This window comes from Dryas octopetala, chromosome 6 (assembly GCF_963921425.1).
Source record: "Dryas octopetala chromosome 6, drDryOcto1.1, whole genome shotgun sequence".
Lineage (NCBI taxonomy): Eukaryota > Viridiplantae > Streptophyta > Magnoliopsida > Rosales > Rosaceae > Dryas > Dryas octopetala.
The window spans coordinates 8,167,185-8,179,911 of NC_141371.1; the positions used below are offsets into that span (position 1 = coordinate 8,167,185).

At 38.3% G+C, this 12,727-nt stretch overlaps 1 protein-coding gene across 2 annotated transcripts; it reads left to right on the forward strand.

Moving 5' to 3' along the window:
• Window positions 1-963: 963 nt before the first annotated feature.
• On the forward strand, window positions 964-12,255 carry DML1 (demeter-like 1). Of its 2 annotated transcripts, XM_086246013.1 has the most exons (20): window positions 968-1,198; window positions 1,331-2,006; window positions 3,144-4,838; window positions 4,931-5,332; window positions 6,275-6,365; window positions 6,457-7,813; window positions 7,910-7,989; window positions 8,171-8,255; window positions 8,334-8,425; window positions 8,504-8,572; window positions 8,659-8,695; window positions 8,780-8,862; window positions 9,347-9,814; window positions 10,239-10,275; window positions 10,418-10,481; window positions 10,809-10,948; window positions 11,119-11,184; window positions 11,289-11,403; window positions 11,486-11,524; window positions 11,827-12,255. In XM_086246013.1, exons 2-20 carry the CDS (start codon window positions 1,514-1,516, stop codon window positions 11,943-11,945), a joined length of 5,532 nt encoding a protein of 1,843 aa, XP_086102139.1. In that variant the 5' UTR covers window positions 968-1,198; window positions 1,331-1,513; the 3' UTR covers window positions 11,946-12,255. The 2 variants fall into 2 exon arrangements, 1 of the variants encoding a protein (XP_086102139.1); XR_015122777.1 differs by lacking the exons at window positions 11,486-11,524; window positions 11,827-12,255 and having other exon boundaries at window positions 964-1,198; window positions 11,079-11,184; window positions 11,289-11,307.
• Window positions 12,256-12,727: the final 472 nt, after the last annotated feature.

Here is a 12,727-nt window from a genome sequence, read left to right on the forward strand (position 1 = left end):
TTAGAAAGGCTATATAATTACTCCCCCTTGCACTCAAATTCGATATTCCATTCCATCTTAATTAAAAAATATATTAAAAAAATCACATAAAATATAGGATTTTTTTTAAAGTCCAAAACAACAAAACCCATGATTGGCCGCCCCACCTTCAAACACACATGATAGGCTGGTCCACCTTTTCCTTCCTCTCTCCTTTCCCCTGATTTTCTCTCCACAAGACTGATGCTCCAACCACGATCGCGACTCCACTGCCTAAGACCTCGGCTCTTGGCGCTTCTCTTACCTCGACTCCATCTTCAACCTCAGCTCATACCCCCACCGGAACTACTTTTACTCCGATCTCGACTCCGACCAGCTCTCCTTTGGCTCCACCAACTTTATCTTTGGGCTCGTCCCCCTCCGATGACGTCACTACATATGGATATGTAGGTGCTTGAACAGAGTGTACGATGCCAAATATGTAGCGCAGTCATCTTGACAACGTCGTTTTTGCTATAGACCTATTGAATTAAGCCTGAATTGTGTGATTTTTCTCTGTTCAGGTGATTGCCACTGAGTGACAGTAACTATTTGAATTGCAAAAAATACTATTAATTGTCATTATGCGACCATGGCAATTATTATCACTATGCGACCGTGGCAATCATTGCCATTGTGAGACAATCACAATTTGCTCAATTTAAAAATAAAAAAAATCCATGGAAAAAGAGATTTTTTTCGTTTTTAGATAAATGGTAAAAGAGAAGGCAATAAAGAATGATCAATCATACATCAAATCCATCCAAATTTGTTCTATATTCATCAACTATATTGTCAATATGTTCTAAAATTATTAAAACAAAAAAGAAAGACTTCATATCAATAATTAATAAAAAATGCTTCATTATCATTAAATAAAAAAAATAAAAAAGCTATAGGGTCGGTTGACCGCATTGCCCTCATCAAACCTATGAATTTTTCTCATTTTCATTATAATTCTACCTACATAAGAGAATAAAGTGGCGGAGATCACTAAGAGCAAATCTGTAGGATCTCTGTTTCGCTATCTAATTCCTTAAACCCAAAATTCCAGTAATTGTTAGATTATTGGGATTCAATCAACTTCAATTTTTATGTCTTGCTTTTGCTCTCAACTCTACTATGGAAATTTTCCATAGAGCTTCTGGGTTCTGTTTGAAAGATCTGTCATTTCAAGGAGGTAATTTGGTTATGATGGTTTTTGGTGAACTGGGTTGGACTGATTAGCTCAAAACTGGTTCCCTGCCTGTCTTTCTCAGCTAAATTTCCAGCTGACATTTCTCAAAATTGCCTCTCTTTTTCTCTGTTTCAGGTGATTCCATGAAAAGGGCCGAAGAGTGATGAAGAATTCCAGAGCTGGATTTCCAGACACCAAGCTCTGCCTTTTGGGAAAGCTGAATTTAGTGAAGGGAAGACAGCTTTGCTTGTGAGGAGCTGGAAAAACCAGAGGGAGGGGGTATCGAAGATTTTGACAGGTACCTCGGAGCCCTGAGGGATGGACATGGACCAACAGAGGGAAGATGCCTTACAAGATCGGGGTTCCTGTTGTTGGTTTCCAGAAACTGGCCAAGGGATGGATATCGGTGAAAAGGGGGAAGATGCCTTACAAGATCGGAGTTCTTGTTGGATGCCAGCGGCTCCTTACAGGCCTATCCTCCCAAGACCGCCGCAGTCCAAACCAAACCAAGAAATGTTGATGGCCTCAAACACATTGGCATTCGGTTCACAAGAAAATGAAGGAAACAGGGTGTTAATGAACTTTCGCTCGCCGGATCTCCGGGAAGAGAACAGATTTTTTGACTATGGAGCTGTTGCTGGGACTGGCTACAGTGTTGGAGCTTCAGCAGAGTCTCAATTTAATGGCATGGACCAATGGAAAGGTGTTAAATGTGTAGAGCTTTTGGCCCTTGCGGATGCCTCGGTTGCCGTCTCGGCCGGTGATGCCGTGTTACATGGGACTGGTAGTGCAGTGCTGGGAGAAACTCAGTGTAAGTGCAGCCAAATATTTAATATTCAGCGTTGCTATTTGACCACATTTACTTACCGTAACCATTTTTAATAGAGGTGAGATTCACCAAAGTCGTACCGCCTTAACAGCTTTAACAACAATTTCTAACAAAGGCGGTACGACACGTGTAAAGTAAATCTCACCCTTATTAAAAGGCTAATTTGGTCATTTTTGTATATCAATAAACTATGAATACATGATTTTAATGGGGTCATAAATATAGTGGTACGAGAATTGAGTGGGTCAGAATTAAAATGGATTTATAACACTTTTTGTGTGAAGATAAAAATAAAACAGTACCAAATCAGATATATTAAAATAATTTTATTAGAGAGATGGTCATCAAAATAATTTGGACTGCAAGGACCCACAACTCAATAAATGTGGTCTGAATAATTTTATTTTAAGTTTATTATAAATTCTTCAGCCACTTCTACAATTTTACACCTCTTTTTGACCGGGTACTATTTTACACCCCAAGCAAAACATGTTAAAACAATTTGACAAGAGAATTAAAGAGAGGGAAAAAATGGAGAATGCATTTACCATTAGAGAAGTGAACTCCGGAGTCATTGAATTTATGAGCTGGAGAGCTACCATAGTGTGGCTAGCTAGGAGCAGTGACTACCTAATGGCAGAAGATGAAAAATACTTGTCAGAAAAAGAAAACAACATTTAAAATGAAAATCTTGATCATCGGTAATATAATGGCTAAAGGGTTGAGTGAGGATGTCTAGAATAAATTGTGACTGTCGAAGGCAATCAAAATTATTTGGTTCATCTATAATAGAGCAAGCAATGGGCAGTGACACAGTGTACATTTTGTAACAAATAGTAGGCATTTTCACTTGTTCAATTTATCTTATTCATGAATATTTAAAATAGTTGGCATTGGCTTTCATACATCTCAGTCAATATACATTGTAACGGCAATCATTCAATTATGAATATGAAAAAGTTAGTTGAAGTTGTATGAATTTCTGATATTCAGAAACAAAATCATCTTGGGAATAAGTTCTCCGTAATCAACTCATTGCAACTCTATAAATCAAAAAATTATAAAGTTTGTGGTTTTTGTTACCTCAATGATCTGAAATGGACCATTGTTTCTATGCAGATGAACTTCCCTTTGGTCACCACCCTTATGATCTCAATCTGCTACCTGGGACTACAGATGCTGCGGGCCTTAGCAAGATAATCCCCCAATTTGCACCAATAACACCAGATAAGGCGAGGAGAGTAGATAGAGTACAAGATTCTGAAATACCAAACTCAAATGCAGATGACAGAAGAGACCACGAAATACAAGAGCAATCAAATGCTGGTGCTGCCACAATTAACATCCTTGAGCTTGAAAACAATAAAGATCCATCAAAGCTTGCTACAGACTCATCACATGCCACTCTTTCCACACAGCTCCAAGAAAATCACAACCCTGACAAGGGAGGGATCAACAGTATTGACTTGAACAAGACACCGCAACAGAAACCAAGGAGGAGAAAGCACAGGCCCAAGGTGATTACAGAAGGCAAGCCAAAAAGAACCCCAAAGCCTTCTGGTCCCGAGGAAAATCAAAGAGTCAGAAGAAAGTATGTGCGGAAGAATGCACTCAACAAAAATACAACACCTCCTCCACCAGAGGAACTTAAAGAGCACATTGACTCAAAAAAACTGAAGTCTACCAAGAGATCATGCAGAAGGGCCTTAAATTTTGACATAGAAGAACCAAGAGATGGAAGTTCTTCATGCAGGTCTTTAAATTTAGGTTCAGAATCACAGGCACCGAATGGAGTTCAATCAAAATCAACTGGGCAGCTTGGAAATGGAATTGAATCAGTGATAGATAACACGCAAATAGGCATAGCCCATGAACTCTTCTGTTCTGCAAATCGAATGCTAAAAGATCACTTGTCCCTGTCTGAACAACAAGCTCCAACCACACCACATCCTACTGGAAGTAGTTCCTTACAGGAAAAACTCTATGTTGACTCCCAAAATGAAGACACTACAGAAGGAAAAGGACAAGTGAGCACTCATATTGGACGGGAAAACACTAAACAAACCATGTTGGATAGTGACACTCGATCATCCCCACGAAGTCCAAATGATTCCAACTGCAGCACAACTATAATTGCGACAAAAGAAAAAGAACAGGGAAAGGGATCCAAGAGAAAATATTCTAATGCTGTTGAGCAAGCAGATCCCAGAACCAGAAATTTCATTGGGGCCAACTATAATAATTTGCAGGCATACTACAAGATGATGTCAATGATGTCTTGGGTGCATTTTCCAAATATATACAAGAAGAAGAGAACTGATAAGGGGCAGAATCCTGCCGTATCAAGCTCGTCATATCATGTGTCCATGGCAGAAAATGTTGGGAGACAATCAAACGCTAGCTACTGGGCTTTTGGTCCTCAGTTTAATGCTAGTAATGTTTCAACTGCATTTGGAGAAGCAGGAAGAGGCCCTCAGAACAAACAGCAAGCTGGTGAGTATATGCTGCCTTTGTATCAGACAGAGATGTCGAAAAAGAGAAGATCAAGAGGTCCTACAAGGGTTCGTGACTTGGCTTCACTAACTAGGACACCAGAGCACATTCTCCAGAGAACCTATCTCACAAAACAACCACCAGCTGATGGCAATGGGCAAAGAGTTGAGAACTGTGACAGAACTCAGACATGCATTGATGCCCTAGTCACAGAGGTAGGTGCAACACTCGCAAAAAAAAAGAGGACAAAGAGAACCTCGCTTTCCAGTTCGAGTCGAAGTGTTGTAATATATAAGAAACCGTCTTTTGCCAAATCATCAGGTATTTCAATAAAAAATTAAATGTTTCTAAATGCAAGTTGTTGCCCACTCTTTCAAGCAGTTTTCTAAATTTTCCTGGCCAATCAATTGCAGGTGTTCTTCCAAAAGCAGCATTCAAATTGCTTTCTGTTGATGCAATTACTGAGCAATTAAAGCGTTTGGACATCAATAGAGAAAGCAGCAAATTTGCATATCAGGGGTATAATGTCATCTCTAATACACAAAATCAAGAGCACAACGCTCTGGTTCTTTATAGAAGAGATGACACGGTTGTACCATTTGAGGGTTCTTTTGATCCAACAAAGAAACGTCGAACACGAGCTAAAGTTGACCTTGATGAAGAGACTGACAGAGTATGGAAGCTTTTGTTAGAAAATATAAATAATGAAGGTATTGATGGAACAGATGAACAGAAAGCAAAATGGTGGGAAGAAGAACGTAGAGTGTTCCGTGGACGTGCAGACTCTTTTATCGCACGAATGCATCTTGTGCAAGGTACATAAACTTTCGATTATAATCACTAAGTATCTTCAAGGGAATTCATATTAAATAGGTTACCAGAGTTTCTTTGAATAATGATTCACCAGTAACATGCACTAACAATTTGAGCAATCACAGAAAACGCCACATCTTTTACACAGGGAACTAAGATATATTCCTCAATATCTTTTGTGTAGCCTCACAACAAGGAACCTTATTCCCAAGCCTAACCGCACCCAAAATCACCTTATGTGCTAGTTGGGCACCGCCCAACATCTGTGCCATTTATACGTGTTGGAACTCCCATAACCTCTTAAAGTCTATCTTAGTGCCTATCTAGTATCAAAAAACTAACTTCATAGAAGTAATTAAGAAATGCATATATCCTAAAATGGAGAATTTTATTTTCAAATTTCCACTTGCCTGCTAGCCATTTATTGAATCCTACAGAAATTTAACTATTGAAATTCTACTATAATGTGAAGGCTAATGACAAAAGAAATGCTGAATGACAGAAATTTGATTGTTGTACCAATGACTACTGGCAAGGAAAAGAAACATATACTTGGTCAGCATAATAATAGAAAACAAATTTAGTGTGTTTTTTAATCTTATCTCATGCAATGAAGTCCTATATAGAGCAAGTTACTCAATAAAAAATAAATATGTATTCTGTGTATTCATGTACTGACCATTAAGCTAATCTCAAGCACCTTTGGAAATGTTCTCTTACAAGACAGTAGCATGTTATGTTGTTGGACTGACTATCTGGACTGTTGATTAGGTAGACTCTTGTTTGAACGTGTGGTGTCAGTTTGACAATCAAGCAACATAGCATGCCAGATATGTGGCAAGAAAACACTACCTTATATATATACACAGACACAAACGCATTTCTATAGTTTCAGATATGCACGGTTACAACTTTATATTGTAACAGTAATGTTTATTCCACAGGAGATAGACGCTTCTCTCCATGGAAGGGATCAGTTGTGGACTCAGTGGTTGGAGTTTTCCTTACTCAAAATGTCTCAGATCATCTGTCTAGGTGAAGAACTGTTTCTAAAAGTAACTAGAAAATTTGGAATTCGACAAAGTTCAAATGAGAAACTTATCTAATATTTACCTCCATCTTGCAGCTCTGCATTCATGTCAGTCGCTGCACATTTTCCCCTGAAGTCAAGGAGCAACCAAAAATCATGCTATGAAGAGGTTGAAAGCTTAGTAGAAGATGAAACAGAAGTGTGCATTAGTGAGAATTCTAACCAGCCAGTTTGTGACTGGAGTTCCATAACATTCAATGACAGTGAGCACAGCGAAGAAAAAGTTGCCAGCATCAATGAGAATTCTGGAAGCACAACTGAGGGAGTTATCTCAACAAATGAAACAGAATGCAAGCTATCCCATTCATCTGAACCTTGTCAAGGGATGTACCATAATTCAGTGAACAGGTCAACCGCCAATATCACAAGAATGGTATCAAAATGTCACATAGAGGAAGATATGAGAACATATGATGTAGTTTCATCTCAAAATTCTGTGGATTCTTCAACTTCTCAAACTGTGGAAAAATCAGGATCATGTGAGAGCAACTCAGAAACAGAGGATCCACCTAATCTATGTAAAAACAGTAATTTGGATCACTCCACTTCGTTTGTGGAGCTTTTGCAGAAGGCTGAATCAACTATGCTGCGTGAAGTTTACAGTCACAGAAGCAGCCACATGTCATCACATGACAAATCAAACTATGAACACCAACCTATATACATGCAGCATGATGACCAAAGACAAAATCTCAACAGGGAAGAAGCATTCCTGGACCCTTCCAGTGACTGTTGTTTGCATCCAACCCTCAACCCAGGAGTACTGCAAGTTGAGTGCTTTGATTTGTTCAGAGAAGTAACCCAATCTTCTAATACTTCCAAGAACACATATGAAGACAATTTGGGTGAACAGAGTGCACTAACAGCAGAATCTGCTAGTCAAGATACGATACATAATAAGTTGACAATGAATGTTCAAGAAGCACCAAGATGTTCCAGTGAATCATGCATTAGCATTCAGGAAGGTAATAATATGGTTGAGTCTCAAATCAGGGTAATTGGGACCCTGAATAATGTTGAGACACTTGCTCAGGAGCAAAGCAATAAAATGCAGCATAATTGTTTGAACATTTCTGGAGAGACCATAGATGTTATGCAGAAGGAAACAGAGCCAGATTTAAATGAGCAGGGTCATTCAATAAATAAGGAGTTCAGTAAGAGGAATGCTACTATCTCAAAAGCAAAGAACAGGAGAGCTGGAAAAGAGAAAAAGGATCAGCTTGATTGGGACAAATTAAGGAAAGAGGCAGAATCAAATGGAAGGAAAAGGGAAAAAACACCAAACACAATGGATTCCTTGGACTGGGAAGCTGTAAGATGTGCAGATGTTAGTGAGATTGCCCAAACCATCAAAGAGCGGGGGATGAATAATATGCTTGCAGAAAGAATCAAGGTAAGTATACTATAAATATAATTCTCAAATTTGTCAGCATACGCACTACCCACAAAGCCTTTTAGATCACTCATGTTGATTGAGAAACTTGTGCAGGATTTCCTTAATCGACTGGTTAGGGAACACGGGAGTATTAATCTTGAATGGTTGAGGGATGTTCCACCTGACCAAGCAAAGTAAGCCCACAGAATTATTCCAACCCAATTTCTAACTGTAAAAACTAAATTCTAGAAACTCAATCACTTACCTCCACATGTCATATCAAAATGCCATGGCTGTTTTCCTAAAGTATATGTACTGAATATGCATTATGCTTTAGTGGTTTGCATTCCAAAATTGTTTGATGTATGCCTGTAGAGAGTATCTGCTGAGCTTTCGGGGACTGGGGCTGAAAAGTGTGGAGTGTGTGCGGCTTTTGACACTTCACCATCTTGCTTTTCCGGTGAGAATATATTAAAAGTATGACTGACCAGAATAATAGATGCAACAGATCTTAACATATACAGTTGTATCTTTGAAGGTGGACACAAATGTTGGACGTATAGCTGTACGGCTTGGATGGGTACCCCTTCAGCCCCTGCCTGAGTCGCTGCAGTTGCATCTTCTGGAACTGTGAGTATTATGACCTCCATATTGCTAATGGAAAGCATATGCACTTAGAACTGGAGCTGATGTTTCTGTCTCTTATAGGTACCCAGTGCTGGAATCCATTCAAAAATATTTGTGGCCACGACTGTGCAAGCTTGACCAAAGAACGCTGTAAATACAAAATCTTCCATAAAAAAATTTGGTCTTCCATGAAATTGGATATCGATTGACTAAACCATTTCAATATTTGCTAACAGGTATGAGCTGCATTACCAGATGATAACATTTGGAAAGGTATGTTGTTGCATTATATACTTGAAGTGATTGTTCTTCACTGTCACAGGCTAAGAATGAGTAGAATGACAATCTCTGATGCAGGTCTTCTGCACAAAAAACAAACCGAATTGCAATGCATGTCCAATGAGAGGAGACTGTAGGCATTTTGCAAGTGCATTCGCAAGGTTTGCATATCAGTTGTTTTAATCCTTTACATCTAAAAGCCAATCTCCATCATATAGGTAGTTCCAATAAATAAGAAAACAATTTCATTCGTACACCACCGATTAGAGCCATTTGGGATGTTAAGCCTGACAAGTAAAAGATATAGTTATAAACATACATATGACTAAAAATTGATTATGACTCATTCAAGGAGTATGGACAATTGTAAACATCAATTTATCAACATATGGAAATAAATATAAGCATATATAGATAAAAAAATAATAATAAAATAATAAAATGAAAGGGTTCATGAATCAGATTCTAAAGTGATCAAAGGACCCATTATTGGGTATTGAGTCTATTGACCAACCCTCTTTCTCAATCTAATGAAAATTGTGCATAGGGGACTACTGCAAATCTGCCAATTAACAATCCTCATAAAACCCACTTTAATGCAAGATTATATGACAAAGTTACTGACAAAGCAATTTTTGGGTGCAGTGCAAGGCTTGCCCTGCCAGGGCCAGAGGAGAGAAGTATAGTGAGTGCAACTGAAGACAGAACTGCCTATCCAAACGCTGCTCAGATGAACAATAAAGTTCCCTTGCCTCTCCCTCAGGCAACAAAACAGTTGAAAGGATGTCAGCAATTGGAAGCAGGCCAGCAATCAGAAACAAAACCTGCAGTTGGTAATTGTGAACCTATTATTGAAGAACCAGCAACACCAGAGCCAGAGTGCACAGAGATAATAGAGGACATTGAGGACTTATATGAGGATCCAAATGAAATACCTACAATTAAACTTAACATTGAGCAGTTCACACAGAATTTACAAACTTATATGCAAGAAAACATGGAGCTCCAAGAAGGTGAAATGTCAAAGGCTTTAGTTTCTCTAACTCCTGAAGCTGCATCTATTCCTACACCCAAGCTTAAGAACGTGAGCCGACTACGAACTGAGCACCAAGTGTAAGTAGGCACTGTCATCTCTTCAATAATTCAAGAAATATCTTGCATGCAAGATTTTGGTATTTCTAGTATTAAATGGATGGAGCAGTGTTTAAGTAAGCAAGGGAAAATGAAAGTCCAATTATTTAAATACGATTCATGTTGGCCAAGGGACAATGAATAGTTACCATTCTGTGATTCAAAATTTAAACACATGAAAATTACAAAAGGAAGTATCATGGTTGGGTATCCAATGGAAATTATAGAACATCACTGCTATCCAGAACTATATAGATTTTGCATCCAGAAAACATAACATCAGCCAAATGATGGCAAACAAGATTTAGTTTAGAACAAAAGCTCCATAATTTTGTACAGGAATATTGTCATATTGTAATGAACCAAACATTTTCTATGTTACTGATTCTTGTTCTTCACAATGCAGCTATGAACTTCCCGATTCACACCCTCTTGTAGAAATGGTTAGTAATATCTACATACTTACCAAATTAAATTTTTCTTTACCTATCCCTTTTTTTATCAATAAGTAGGTATCATTTTTTTTTTGGTGCCGAGTCCCTATCCATAATTAATTTCCATTAAATATGTCTTTGCTTAATACAGTTACAGTTGGAAAAGCGAGAACCTGATGATCCATGCAATTACCTTTTGGCTATTTGGACACCAGGTATGCAGATAACAATAACCAACTACTACCATTCAAATTCTTAAATCTGGCTATCCAATTTTTCTCTTCACTCCCAAGTTCTCAACCCTCTTTTGAGAGTTTAGCCTAGAACAATCTTCCAAAGTGGGCAACCGAGCTTGAGGAATGCCTAGTAAACAGTCCCCGATGCGACAAGAAAATCTGGTTTAGGAATTAGAATTAACATTAGGGACATGGCATAGAGCATCTGTATGCCCCTCATAAGGTGTACTGCCTAAAGCTAATAAATTACCTCTTTTTCTAAATGTTTATTGGCCAATTCCACTAAATGCATTATGTTTGTGGCAGGTGAAACGGCAAATTCCATTCAACCACCAGAGAAGAGGTGTAGTTCTCAAGAACTTGGTAAATTGTGTGACGATAAGGAATGTTTCTCATGCAACAGTGCACGGGAAGCAAATTCACAAAAAGTACGAGGGACTCTCTTGGTAAGAATATGCTAATCAAAACTACTGTGATAACCATGTATAACTTTTAATGCTACAAATGACATTAACTATAATAGCAAAAACAACACTACTAAACCCTTGTTAACACCGATAGAAGTGATGATGACAGTGATGAATGTTCACCTATTCTTAAAACACATCATGAACAGATACCATGCCGAACAGCAATGAGAGGGAGTTTCCCACTAAATGGCACTTACTTCCAAGTAAACGAGGTGAGAATTTTCATTTGGCTCAATTTATTTCTCTTTGCGTACTTAAGGCATCTGTTTCAAATTCAGGTAATATTGAATACAATTACAAATACTGTCCTATGCAGGTGTTTGCCGACCATGATTCAAGCCTTAACCCGATTGATGTTCCTAGAGCTTGGTTGTGGAAGCTAAATAGGAGAACTGTGTACTTTGGAACCTCAATACCAACAATATTTAAAGGTAATGATTGTAAAACTTTACGCCCTTATAGTTTTACTAATGATATAATCAATGGCACTCAGAATATGCTTCTTCTTACCAGGGTTAACAACACCAGCAATTCAACAATGCTTTTGGAAAGGTATTTCCCTATTTCTATGTCATTCTAGCAGCTTTATTGTGAAATTTTAGCCATTAGTCTTTCATTTGGTTACATGTATGCACAAATTAGCCATTAGTCCAGTGTTGCTTACTTGTAGACACACACATATTCAAAATCTTACATAATTGTAACAAAGGGACAAAAAACCTACTTCCCTTGGAATGTTGCAATTTCTAGCATCTTACCCTAGAGCTAAGGATTTGGTTTTTGTGTCACAAAATGCCTCGGGCATGTTCAGAGCAATCCTTGTTTGCTCAAAAGCTGCTGGAATTGGTTTGCAGGATATGTCTGCGTGAGGGGATTTGACCAGAAAACGCGGGCACCGCGTCCTTTAATGGCCCGACTGCACTTCCCAGCCAGCAAGTTGTCCAGACCAAAAGGTAGGGGGGGAGAAGAGTAGCCATCCAGAATTTTCAAAGAAGCATGTCTAAAGAGCAGCACAAAGCCTACATTGAGTGGCACAGCATTCAACAATTGTAAATTGGCAGTTAGGTTCCAGTTGAGTTTTATGCTCACATGACTCTGAGGGCATTTAGCCATTTGTGTAAAAATGGCCGGCATAACCAAAGATGTAATGCGGTTTAATGTACTAGCTAGTTTCTTGAGCAAAATTACTTGAATAGTGACAGTGTTAGCCTATTAAAAGATTGTGCAATAATAGCGAAGAAGCTAGTGCACAAAAGTTTTCCTAGCATTCTGATAGTAATAAATCGCTCGGAGCGTCTCCAACGGAATTAACTACCTAGTCGTACACAAGCACATACATATATATATATATATACACATATATATTCGTCAAAGATTTTGCCATAAAATTGATACAATCAAACACAAATAAGAAATTTCCAAATGATACAATCGCACAAAGAAGAAATTTCCAAAATGCTAAGATGCACAAACCGAATGTGATTAAGAAAGAAATCGATTATGATCAAATTAAAAGAATGAAATAACAGAAAGGAAAATTGAAGTGTACCTTTGAACTTGTATGCTCCTTGCGAGCAGCGAGTGCTGGATCGTGGATGAGAGGAGAGTGACTATTTCAGTCTCACATGAAGCACAAGAGACTCTTCAGTCGCAGATGAAGCTGATCGTTTCAATCAAAACACAAATAAGATCCGAAACGCTAAGATGCATAAGCCGAATACAAAATCGAATGTGATTAGATAAAATTAAAAGGAA

Bases quoted from the DNA above. Each gene is read 5' to 3' on its own strand.
- DML1 (XM_086246013.1), top strand. From the start codon at position 1,514: ATGGACATGGACCAACAGAGGGAAGATGCCTTACAAGATCGGGGTTCC. The intron at 6,366-6,456 runs GTGAAGAACTGT...TCCATCTTGCAG, and splicing joins GTCTCAGATCATCTGTCTAG to CTCTGCATTCATGTCAGTCG. The intron at 9,815-10,238 runs GTAAGTAGGCAC...TTCACAATGCAG, and splicing joins CTACGAACTGAGCACCAAGT to CTATGAACTTCCCGATTCAC.